The 12956-nt window shown below is 45.9% G+C and overlaps 1 protein-coding gene across 1 annotated transcript; it reads right to left on the bottom strand.

Moving 5' to 3' along the window:
• Positions 1-1983: 1983 nt before the first annotated feature.
• Positions 1984-8694, bottom strand: LOC129019284 (olfactory receptor 1M1). The gene is made up of 2 exons (XM_054461565.2): positions 8598-8694; positions 1984-4406 (listed from the first exon to the last, which is right to left on the bottom strand). The coding sequence occupies exons 1-2, from the start codon at positions 8624-8626 to the stop codon at positions 3452-3454; spliced, it is 984 nt and encodes a 327-aa protein (XP_054317540.2). The 5' UTR covers positions 8627-8694; the 3' UTR covers positions 1984-3451.
• Between the last annotated feature and the right edge of the window lie 4262 nt (positions 8695-12956).

The raw sequence follows: 12956 nt of genomic DNA, 5'->3' as shown, positions 1-12956 counted from the left end.
ATCCAGAAAACCTGATTAAGGTCTTTGAATACAAGAGAAGATCATCATGCTTAAGGGTGAGAATTTGGAATCAGAACAACTGGCTTTGAATCCCACCTGTGCTTTGTAAATAACCGTATAATTGTTGACACTTTATTTCACTGCTCCAAGCTCTATTTGCTCCTCTATAAAGTTAGCATTATCGGCCAAAAGTGGCTCACACCTGTAATCCCAGCACTTTGGGAGGCCGAGGCAGGTGGATCACCTGAGGTCAGGAGTTCGAGACCAGCCTGGGCAACATGGTGAAATGCCGTCTCTACGAAAAATACAAAAAAGTAGCCAGGCGTGGTGGCACACAGCTGTAATCCCAGCTACTTGGGAGGCTGAGGCAGGAGAATCAGTTGAACCGGGGAGGTAGAGGTTGCAATGAGCCGAGATGGCGCGACACTCCAGCCTGGGTGACACAGTGAAACTCCTTCTCAAAAAAAAATTTTTTAAGTTAGCATTATCGTATTTATTTACATATTTAGGAAGACTTCTATATCAGTGTTAGTGTTGCTGCAAAGAATACCTGAGTCTGGGTTATTTATTTATTTATTTATTTTGAGATAGAGTGTCGCTCTTGTCTCCCAGGCTGGAGTGCAGTGGCGCAGTCTCAGCTCACTGCAACCTCTGTCTCCTGGGTTCAAGCGATTCTCCTGCCTCAGCCTCTCCAGAAGCTGGGATTACAGGAGTGCGCCACCATGCCCAGCTAATTTTTGTATTTTTGGTAGAGACAGGGTTTCACCATGTAGGCCAGGCTGCTCTCGAGCTCCTGACCTCAAGTGATCTGTCTGCCTCGGCCTCCCAAAGTGCTGGGATTACAGGCGTGAGCCTCCGAGCCCGGCCTAGAGTCTGGGTAATTTATAAAGAAAAGAGGTTTATTTGGCTCACAGTTCTGCAGACTGTACAAGAAGGGTGGTGCCATCATTTACTTCTGGTGCAGACCTCAGGAAGCTTCCAATCATGGTGGAAAGGAACGGGTAGCTGGCGTGTCAAATGGTGAGAGAGGAAGAGAGAGAGGGGAGGAGTGCCAGGGTCTTGTGAAGTAGTAGAACAAGAACTTCCTCATTACTATGGGGAGGGCACTGAAGTCCTCATGATGATTCTGCCCCCATAACCAAACACCTCTGCCTAGGCCTCGCCTCCAATGCTGGGGATCACATTTCAACATAAGATCTGGAGGAGACAAACATCCACATTATATCAACTTGAGACACTTCGACTTTTTTATGTATGTATGTATGTATGTATGTATGTATGTATTTATTTATTTAGAGACAGTCTCACTCCATCCCCCAGGCTGAAGTGCAGTGGTGCCATCTCGGCCCACTGCAACCTCCGCCTCCCAGGTTCAAGTGATTCTCCTGCCTCAGCCTCCCAAGTAGCTGGGATTACAGGCACGCACCACCATGCCTGGCTAATTTTTGTATTTTTAATAGAGATGGGGTTTTGCCATGTTGGCCAGGCTGGTCTTGAACTCCTGACCTCAGGTGATCTGCCTGCCTTGGCCTCCAAAGTGCTGGGATTACGGGTGAAAGCCATCACACCCGGGACACTTCTACTTTATTAGTGACTCATATAAAGACAAGGGGTAAAAACAATGATTGGGCCAGGCGTGGTGGCTGACATCTGTAATCCCAACATTTTAGGAGGCCAAGGCAGGTGGATCACCTGAGGTCAGGAGTTCAAGACTAGCCTGGCCAACATGGTGAAACCACGTCTCTACTAAAAATACAAAAAAACTAGCTGGGCGTGGTGGCACACACCTGTAGTCCCAGCTACTCGGGAGGCTGAGACAGGAGAGTTGCATGAACCTGGGAGGTGAAGGTTGCAGTGAGCTGAGATCGTGCCATTGCATTCCAGCTTGGACAACAAAGTGAGACTCCGTATTAAAAAAAAAAAACAAAAAACCAAAAAAAAAAAAAAAGATCGGCCAGGTGTGGTGGCTGATACCTGTAATCCCAGCATTTTGAGAGGCTGAGGTGGGAGGATGGCTTGAGCCCAGGAGTTTGAGAGCAGCCTGGACAACATAGTGAGACCCCGTCTCTACTAAAAATATATAAAAATAAAAATAAATTAGCCAGGCATAGTGCTGCTTGCCTCTGGTCCCAACTACTTGGGAGGCTGAGGTGGGAGGATTGCTTGAGCCCAGGAGGTCAAGACCGCAGTGAGCTATAATCGTGCCGCTGCACTCCAGCCCAGGCAACAGAGCCCAGAATGATTATCTTTCCTAACAGAGTTTGGAGACAGAGTAGGTCCAGCCACAGAACCACATGGCGGCATTTCACTCCTTCACGTGTTGACATCTTCCTAAGACTCCTGCCCTCATGGTCACTGTGTTATTTGGCCAGGGCTGGTTATAACAAAACACCACGGACTGGGTGGCTAAATAAGCAAAGTGGATTGTCTCATGGTTCTGAAGGTCAGAAGCCCAAGATCGACGTGCTGTTGGGATTGGTTTTTGGTGAAGTCTTTCTTCCGTGGCAGATAGACCCCCTTTCACTGTGTCCTCAAATGGCCTTTCCAGCCAGGCGTGGTGGCTCACGCCTGTAATCCCAGCACTTTGGGAGGCCAAGGTGGGTGGATCATTTGAGGTCAGGAGTTCGAGACCAGCCTGGCCCACATGGTAAAACCCTGTCTCCACTAAAAATACAAAAATTAGCCGGGTATGGTGATGGGTACCTGTAGTCCCAGCTACTCTGGAGGGTGAGGCAGGAGAATCGCTTGAACCCGGAGGCGGAGGTTGCAGTGAGCAGAGATCATGCCATTGCACTCCAGCCTGGGTGACAGAATGAGACTCTGCCTCAAAAACAAAAAAGAAAACAAAAAGAAAAACAGTTACCAGACCAACCTGAGATTTCCCATGAAACTTCTGCAGGCTGGGTAGTATGGCAAAACCCTGTCTGTACAAAAAATACAAAAATTAGCCGAGCACAGTGGTACGTGCCTATGGTCCTAGCTACTTGGAAGGCTAAGGTGGGAGGATCGCTTGAGCCAGGGAGGTCAAGCCTGCAATGAGCCGTGATCATGCCACTGCACTCCAGCCTGGAACAAAAACAAAAACAAAAACAAAAACAAACAAAAAATTCAAAGTGAGGCTCGGCATGGTAGCTCACACCCGTAATCCTAGGACGTTAGGAGGCTGAGGGGGAAGTATTGCTTGAGCCCAGGAGTTCCAGACCAGCCTGGCCAAATTAGTGAGACTCTGTCTCTAGTAAAACAACGCAGAAACGAGAGAAGTTTGAAGCTGCAGTGAGCTATGATCACGCCACTGCACTCCAGCACGGGCAACATAGTGAGACCCCATCTCTAAATAATAATGATAATAAAATTCAAAGTGCCTACTCTTCAACTCATGCAATTCCAGATGTTAGCCCAAGACCCCCAGATGTATATATTCTATCCCCCAGAAGTTCTCGAGTCCTGGTGGTTAGGAAGATGAGGCGATCTTTCTGTTGACCAGCTTCCTGAGAGCCCCTTTCAGGTCTCTGTTCCTTAAGCTGTAGATGAAGGGGTTCAGCATGGGGGTGACTGCTGTGTACATCACCGCAGAAGCTTTCTCCTTCACAGCGGTGCGGACCGAGGAGGGACACAGATAGACACCAATGGTGGTCCCATAGAAGAGAGCAACCACAGACAGGTGGGAGCTGCAGGTGGAGAAGGCTTTCTTTCTGCCGCCTGCAGAGGGGACCTTCATGATGGCCTCAAGGATGCGAGCATAGGAGGACAGGATGCAGACAAAGGGCGTGGCTATCACCATCCCTGCCACAATGAGGATGAAGATCCTATTCACAGAGGCGTCTGTGCACGAAAGTCGGAGGATGGGAGTGAGGTCGCAGAAGTAGTGAGGCACCTCGTGGCTGCCGCAGAAAACGAGACGGGCCATCAGGAGGATGTGAGTGAGTGAGATGAAGCAGGAAAACACCCAGGGGGCGCCGACCAGCAGGCCACAGAGGCGTGGGCTCATGATCTTGGCGTAGTGCAACGGGTGGCAGATGGCCACAAACCGGTCATAAGCCATCACGGCGATTAAGACGCTGTCCACAATGCCAAAGAAATGGAAGAAGTACATCTGGATCAGGCAGCAGGGATAAGAGATGGCCCTGCTCCCGGTTTGAAGGCTCACCAGCATCTTGGGGATGGTGTTGGTGGCCAGACAGAAATCAACCAGGGACAGGTGGGCCAGGAAGAAGTACATGGGGGTGTAGAGGTGGGAGTCTATGCTGATGACCAGGATGATGAGCAGGTTCCCCACGACCGTGACCAGGTACATGCAGAAGAACAGGGAAAAGAGAAACGTCTCCTGCTCCAGCTTTTCTGAGAGTCCCAGGAGGATGAATTGAGATGCACTGGTTTTGTTTGTTGGTTCCATGGGTGTGATTCCTCTGGAAGTACGGAAAGGGGAGATTATAGGAATGAAGGGAGATGGTTTTGGAAAGTTAGATGAGATCACATCCCAGTTCTCATCTGGGCTAATTATGACACCATATATATATATACACATATATGTATATATATATATGTGTATATATGTGTATATATATGTGTGTATATATATAGAATATATATGTGTGTATATATATAGAATATATATGTGTGTATATATATAGAATATATATGTATGTATATATATATAGAGAGAGAGAGAGAGAGAATATATGTAAATATATTCCACACATGTATGGTGTTGTAACTTTAGAGACCCTGTCTCTAAAATAGAAATATTATATATATCATTACATATTTTATATATATACATATATATATATTTTTTTGAGACAGAGTCTTGCTTTGTCACCCAGGTTGCAGTGCAGTGGTGCAATCTCTGCTCACTGCAATCTCCACCTCCCGGGTTCAAGTGATTCTCCTGCCTCAGCCTCCTGAGTAGCTGGGACTACAGGTGCCCACCACCATGCCCGGCTAATTTTTTGTATTTTTAGTAGAAACGGGGTCTCACCATATTGGCCAGGCTGGTCTCGAACTCCTGACCTCGTGATCCGCCCACCTTGGCCTCCCAAAATGCTGGGATTACAAGTGTGAGCCACTGCGCCAGGCTAAAGATATTATTTTTTAGAGACAGGGTCTTGCTGTGTCACCCAGGAGGGAGTGCAGTGGTACAATCATAGCTCATTGCAACCTTGAACTCGTGGGCTCAAGCCATCCTCCTGCCACATCCTTTCTAGTAGCGGGGTCTACAGGCACACACCACCAAGCCTGGCTTATTTATCTTTTTTTGTGTGTGATGGAGACGGGGTCTTGCTATGTTGTCCAGGCTGGTCTTGAATTCCTGAGCTCAAGTGATCCTCCCATCTAGGCCTTCCAAAGTGCTGCAGTTGCAGGTGTGAGCTACCACACTTGGCCTGACAACAGCTTATATATAGGTTGCACCTTAAACCATGGATGAAGTATTTATAGCAACTCTTCTTCTTTTTTTATTAATTAAAAAATGTTAGGGCCGGGCACAATGGGTCCCATCTGTAATCCCAGCACTTTGAGAGGCCAAGGCAGGCAGACTGCTTGAATGCAAGTGTTCAAGAGCAGCCTGAGCAACATGGCAAAACCCCATCTCTACAAAAAAAAAAAAAAAAAAAAAAAATAGCCAGGTGTGATGGTGGATTCCTATAGTCCCAAGTACTCAGGAGGCTGAGGTGGGAAGATTGCTTGACCCTTGGAGCAGAGGTTGCAGTGAGCCAAGATCATGCCACGGTACTCCAGCCTGGTGACAGAGCAAGACTCCGTCTCAATAACAACAACAACAACAATAATAATAGGGTTATACAAAGCATTCTTTCCCTCTTTTCTTTCTTCCTGACATGGCAAACTCAACATATAAAAAAAAAAAGTCTATTTTCTCCCAGAGCCAGTATGTCCATGAATGGAATCACCATCCTTCCAGATACCTGTGTTTGAAATTTTCAGTCTTCCTCCCTTTCTACCTCCACCACCAAAGCCCATCCATCAATGAGTGTTACATCCTCTACAAGTCGAACTTCCTTCCTTTGTTTTTTTTTTTTTACCTTTTGATACAGGGTCTTGCTCTGTTGCCTATGCTGGAGTGCAGTGGCACGATCTTGGCTCACTGTAATCTCTGCTTCCCAGGCTCAAGCAATTCTCCTGCCTCACCCTCCTGAGTAGCTAGGATTACAGGAGCACGCCATCATGCCCAGCTCACTTTTGTATCTTTAGTAGAAATGGGGTTTAACCCAGCTGAGTGTCTGGACACTAAAATAAAATAGCAACATGCTCCTTAGTTCACGTCCAACAGCTTTATCCTTAGCATGTGTAGCAATTCTTGATTAATTGGAATGAAAATAAACAATAGCACCTGTGGTGCAAATACTAAAAAAAAAAAAAAAAAAAAAAAAAAAAATGGGGTTTAACCTTGTTGGCCAGGCTGGTCTCGAACGCCTGACATCAGGTGATCTGTCCCCACTTGGCCTCCCAAAGTGCTGGGATTACGGGTGTAAGCCATTGCTCCCGGCCTGAACTTTCTATTTTTTATTTTATTTATTTATGTTTTTGAGATGGAGTCTCGCTCTGTCACCCAGGCTGGAGTGCAGTGGCACGATCTCGGCTCACTGCAAGCTCCACCTCCCAGGTTCACGCCATTCTCCTGCCTCAGACTCCCTAGTAGCTGGGACTACAGGCGCCCGCCACCACGCCTGGCTAATTTTTTGTACTTTTTAGTAGAGACGGGGTTTCACCATGTTAGCCAGGATGGTCTCGATCTCCTGACCTCGTGGTCCGCCCGCCTTGGCCTCCCAAAGTGCTGGGATTACAGGCATGAGCCACCGTGCCTGTCCTGAACTTTTTATTTTTATAGTCATTTCCAGTCATCTCCTCTTCCAGACACCCTAAATGAAAGGCTCTTATTAATTCTGAGTTGCCAAGTTCACTAATCTTTAGCTAGCCTCATGCATCCAATTATCTTCCTTTGAAACAATCCTGAAGTCGGCTGGGCGCGGTGGCTCATGCCTGTCATCCTAACACTTTGGGAGGCCGAGGCAGGCAGATCACATGAGGTCGGGAGTTCGAGTCCAGCCTGACCAACATGGAGAAACCCTGTCTCTACTAAAAATACAAAATTAGCTGTGCATAGTGGCACATGCCTGTAATCCCAGCTACTCGGGAGGCTGAGGCAGGAGAATTGCTTGAACCCAGGAGGCAGAGGTTGCAGTGAGCCCAGATTGCACCATTGCACTCCCGCCTGGGCAACAAGAGCGAAACTCCATCTCAAAAAAAAGAAACAATCCTGAAGTCACTAAATTAATCTTCCTGCATTACAGTTCTGATCATGTCACTTTTATATTTTTATTTTTTATTTTTGTGATTTCTAATGAACACCTTGCACGTGTCACTTTTATTCACTTATGCATTCGTTCATTCATTCTGTAAAAAATTATTGGTAATTGCAATGTACAGTGACAGGATCCGGGCTGAGTTGTGGGGACAGATATATGAAAATACACAGACCCTGTCCTCAAGACATTTGAAATCAGAAATTGTTTGTCTTTGTTCATTTTTGTGACCAGCATCTTGTCTGGGATACAGAAGGCATAAACATAATTGTTCCATACACGCATGAATCAGTGATGATTATCCTGTATTGCCAGGCACTGATCAAAGGTCTCTGCTAATTTGCTACGCATGACAACAGAATGATGTTAGTGCTGTTTCATGCAGGAAGAAATGGAAGCACAGAAGATTAATAAAATCAAATGGGGTTTAACTGAGAGCAGGTGGCTGGATTAGCCCAAACATTCTAAACTTAGAGCATGTACTCTTAATCTCTGTAATTCATGAAGCACGCATGGATTCATGAATTCACAGTTTAGTGAGGGAGACGAACTCCAGGCAGCATTTATCAGATTATGAGGAGCTTGCATTAATAAAGAATCACACCCCACACACACACCACCCCTGGATTGTAAGAGCACTCCGAAAACTGTTGAGGCAGCCAGGGATTTTTGGAAAATGTGTTGGCATTAGGCAGGGCACAGTGGCTCACACCTGTAATCCCAGCACTTTGGGAGGCTGAGGCAGGTGAATTGCCTGAGGTCAGGAGTTCGAGAACAGGCTGGCCGACATGGCGAAACCCCGTCTCTACTAAAAATACAAAAAATTAGCCGGGCGTAGTGGTGGGCGCCTGTAATCCTGGCTACTTGGGAGGCTAAGGCAGGAGAATCGCTTAAACCCAGGAGGCAGAGGTTGCAGTGAGCTGAGATTGTGCCATTGCACTCCAGCCTGGGCAACAAGAGCAAAACTCCGTCTTGGGGGAAAAAAGTGTTCAAAAAAATCAGCCGGGTGTGGTGGCACATGCCTGTAGTCCCAGCTACTCTAGAGGCTGAGGCAGGAGGTTTGCTTAAGCCCAGGAGGCAGAAGCTGCAGTGAGCTGTGATTGTGCCACTGCACTCCAGCCTGGATAACAGAGCAAGATTCTGTCTCTAAAATAAATAAATCAGTAAATCAATAAATAATAAAAAAGAATCTTCCAGTGTATCTGAGATCATTGAGCTTGGCCATCATTAATTTTACCAACATTCGTTCAGTCTCTCTCTCTCTCTCAGCTCACTCACTGGGCTATCTTTCCTCTTCTTGACACCATCACCCAGGCATGAGTTAAACTGGCTCAGTGTCTTCCCAGCAGGTACTAGATGATGAAGTTAGATGTTTGGGCCAGCAGATGCTACACAGAAATACTGGGAAGTTGTCCTCCTGGTCCAAAGAAGAAAAGCTAGGGTGGGGGATAAGTTGTAGGAACTAAGGGAATATTTACAATTTCTGGGCCAATAAGAAGTCAATTCCCCAAGCTCCTTGTTACACAAATTGTCCAATTTCTTCTCTAGTCCCTGAATAGTTCTGTTTCCTACGGGGGCTGGGACGTGGCAGTAAGAACCATTTTATGTCTTCATGAGGCAACTCAGGGGTAAGTTGCATGATTCCTAACTTTCTCTGCACTCTCTCTTCCAGGAACAAACTCTCCTTGTCTTCTAAACTCAGCCTTTCCAATGCCTAGGACTTCTTATATCAGAAGGTTCCATTCTTATTGGAAGCCAGTGTTCCTCATCACTTAAAGAACTAAGAAATGGCCGGGTGCGGTGGTTCATGCCTGTAATCCCAGCACTTTGGGAGGCTGAGGCAGGCGGATCATGAGGTCAAGAGATTGAGACCATCCTGGCCAACATGGTGAAACCCTGTCTCTACTAAAAATACAAAAATTAGTTGGCATGGTGGTGCATACCTGTAGTCCCAGCTACTCGGGAGGCTGATGCAGGAGAATCGCTTGAACCGGGGAGGCAGAGACTGTGGTGAGCCATGATTGCACCATTGTACTCCAGCCTGGGCAACAAGAGCGAAACTCCATCTCAAAAAAAAAGGAAAGAAAAGAAAAGAACTAAGAAACACTCCAAACATTTTCCCACGTCCACCCAGTGATCTGTCACCAAGACCCAGGGCTGCCTGCTTTCATCACTCAACCTCAACAGAACAACTCTCTATAAAGGGATCATGGCTTTCATTCAGTTCTGCAAAAGGAGAAACTAGAATCTACCCTAATGGATGTACATGGAGAGAGTGGTTGGCTGACTAAGTCTGCAGCCAGATTCTCACTGAGTATTGGGATCATGGTGGCATTACTGGGAATATTCAGGAATTTGGTTTTATAAAGTCATGCCCAGATTATTGGGTTGTGTCTACTCGGTAAACACTCATGAAACTGATGGATACATGAAGGCTCAGTTTTTCAAAGCCTTTAGCTATGTAAATACCCAAATACAGACAAAGTAAAGAGCAAAGTACTAGGTTGGGCCATATGCAATTGTCAATATTCTACCATTTTTGATCAACAAAATTGGCATTTTTTTTTGGTATGCCTCAGCTTCATATAATGAAATCCTGTGTGCCCAATCACTCAGCTTCCACAACTACCAAGTCAAGCCTCTGTTGAATCTGTGTCCTACCTACTTTGACCTCTCTCTTCCCAGAGATAATTTCAGAGCAAATTCCATATATATAATGATTTTGGTATGTCTTTAAAAAACAAAAAGCTCTTTTTGAAAGCATAGCCACAATACCATTATTATCATTATTTTGAGATGGAGTCTTGCTCTGTGATCCAGGCTGGAGTGGAGTGGTGCAATCTTGGCTCACCGCAACCTCCGCTTCCCGGGTTCAAGCGATTCTCCTGCCTCAGCCTCCTGAGTAGGGATGCTCCCAAGTTGTATTTTTAGTAGAGACAGGATTTCACCATGTTGGCCAGGCTAGTCTTGGACTCCTGACATCAAGCGATCCACCCACCTCAGCCTCCCAAAGTGCTGGGATTACAGATGTGAGCCACTGCGCCTAGCAATTATTTTGATTCAAAATATTAATGATAATTATATAACATTTTCAAATAGCCAATTATTATTCAAATTACCCAAATTGCCTCATACATTTTTAGTTTTTTACATCAGAATTCATATAATGTCCATAGGTTGCAATTGGTTGATTACTGTTTTAAGTCCTTTTAATCTATAGGTTTTTCTGTTTTCCTTTCTTATTTTTGAACAGGGTCTCATTCTGTCACCCAGGTTGGAGTGCAGTGGTCTAGTCATAACCCACTGCAGCCTCCAATTCCTAGGCTTACGTAATCCTCCCTCTTCAGCCTCCTGAGTAACTGGGACTACAGGTGTGTGCCATCAATCCTGGCTAATTTTAAAAAAATTTTTAATGTTTTATAGAGATGGGGTCTCACTATGTTTCCTAGGCTGGTCTCAAATTCTTGGCCTCAAGGGATTCTCCTGCCTCAGCCTCCTAAATTTTTAGAAATTTGGTTTTATGGGGCCATGCCCAGATTATTGGGTAATGTGCTCACTCAATAAACACTCATGAAATAAAAACCTTTCATGATTAAAAATTCTGAAGTGCTGGAATTACAGGTGTCAGCTGCCACATCCAGCCAAGAGCTCTTGTTTCTCTTTTACCTATTACTTCTTTAATGCTTTTCCTTTATTTATGTAGATCTGAGTTTCTGACCTATATTATATTTCTTCTCTATAAATTACTTCTTTTAACATTTTTTTTCTTTGAGACAGAGTTTCACTCTTGTCGCCCAGGCTGGAGTGCAATGGCATGATCTTGGCTCACTGCAACCTCTGCCTACTGGGTTCAAGCAATTCACGTGCCTCAGCCTCCTAGGTAGCTAGGATTACCTGTGTATGCCACCACACGCAGCTGATTTTTTTGTATTTTTAGTAGAGACAGGATTTCACTATGTTGGAGAGTCTGGTCTTGAACTCCTGGCCTCTAGTGATTCGCCCATCTACCATAGTGCTGGGTTTACAGGCATGAGCCACCACACACAGTCCTGAAGCAGTTTTTCAGGTTAACTTTAGAATGCCTTTGGCCAAGAGGAGGGGTCCATTCACATGGATGGGGGTGGTTATTTTTGGCTTACAAGCACTTGCTGGGTTTGTTTGGAGAGTCAACAGTTGACAGTAGCATCAATATTAATGGTTATATTACTTTTTTATTTTTTTGAGATGGAGTTTCACTCTTGTTGCCCAGGCTGGAGTGCAACGGCATGATCTCAGCTCAGTGCAACCTCTGCCTCCTGGGTTCAAGCGATCCTCCTGTCTCTGCCTCCCAAGTAGCTGGAATTACAGGCACCCGCCACCACGCCCAGCTAATTTTTGTATTTTCAGTAGAGACGGTGTTTCGCCATGTTGGCCAGGCTGGTCTCAAACTCCTGACCTCAAGTGATCCGCCCGCCTTGGCCTCCCAAAGTGCTGGGATTACAGCCGTGAGCCACCACGTCCAGCCTAAAATTTTTTAATTAATAAAAAAAGAAGAAGATGAGTTGCTATAAACATTTCATCCATGGTTTAAGGTGCAACCTATATATAAGCTGTTGTCAGGCCAAGTGTGGTGGCTCACACCTGCAATCGCAGCTCTTTGGAAGTCCTAGATGGGAGGATCACTTGAGCCCAGGAGTTCAAGGCCAGCCTGGACAACATAGCAAAACCCTGTCTCCACCCCCAAAAAAAGAAGATAAATAAGCCGGGCATGGTGATGTGTGACTGTAGACCCCGCTACTAGAGAGGCTGTGGCAGGAGGATGGCTTGAGTCCAGGAGTTCAGGGTTGCGATGAGCTATGATTGCACCACTGCACTCCATCCTGGGTGACAGAGCAAGATCTTGTCTCTGAAAAATAATATATATATTATAGCATATACAATATTTATATTTCAGAGACAGGGTCTCTAAAGTTAAAGGTTAAAATTAAAGGTTAGAGCTCATCTAACCTTGCAAAACCATCTCCCTGGCATTCCTATAACCTCCCCTTTCCATACTTCCAGAGGAATCACACCCATGGAACCAAGAAACCAAACCAGTGCATCTCAATTCATCCTCCTGGGACTCTCAGAAAAGCTGGAGCAAGAGACGCTTCTCTTTTCTCTGTTCCTCTGCATGTACCTGGTACAGTCCTGGGGAACCTGCTCATCATCCTGGCCATCAGCATAGACTCCCACCTCCACACCCCCATGTACTTCTTCCTGGCTAACCTGTCCCTGATTGATTTCTGTCTGGCCGCCAACACCATCCCCAAGATGCTGGTGAGCCTTCAAACCGGGAGAAAGGCCATCTCTTATCCCTGATAATGCAAACATTCCTGGGTTCTCTATGGGGAAGCTGCGGCCCTCTGCCTGACCCCAAGGCACTGGGAGAGAAAGCCTTTCCTGACCCCAAGGTGTTACAGGAAAGGGGTCCCAATCCAAACCCCAAGAAAGGGCTCTCGGATCTCAGGCAAGTCCGTAAAGTGAAGACAAGTTTTTAGGAAAGTAAGGGAATAAAAGAATGGCTACTCCACAGACAGAGCAGCCCCAAGGGCTGCTGGTTGCCCATTTTTATGGTTATTTCTTGATGATATGCTAAACAAGGGGAGGATTATTCAT

This window comes from Pongo pygmaeus, chromosome 20 (assembly GCF_028885625.2).
Source record: "Pongo pygmaeus isolate AG05252 chromosome 20, NHGRI_mPonPyg2-v2.0_pri, whole genome shotgun sequence".
In the NCBI taxonomy this organism is placed as follows: Eukaryota; Metazoa; Chordata; class Mammalia; order Primates; family Hominidae; genus Pongo; species Pongo pygmaeus.
Note: the sequence above shows the minus strand (reverse complement) of the source record. Positions and strands in the feature narration are given on the sequence as shown.

What these genes read in the sequence shown, in the direction of transcription:
- LOC129019284 (XM_054461565.2), bottom strand. Translation starts at nt 8,626, where the DNA reads ATGGTGTCAAGAAGAGGAAAGATAGCCCA. An exon ending in AGAAGAGGAAAGATAGCCCA is followed by an intron (nt 4,407 to 8,597) that starts GTGAGTGAGCTG and finishes CCGTACTTCCAG; the next exon opens with AGGAATCACACCCATGGAAC.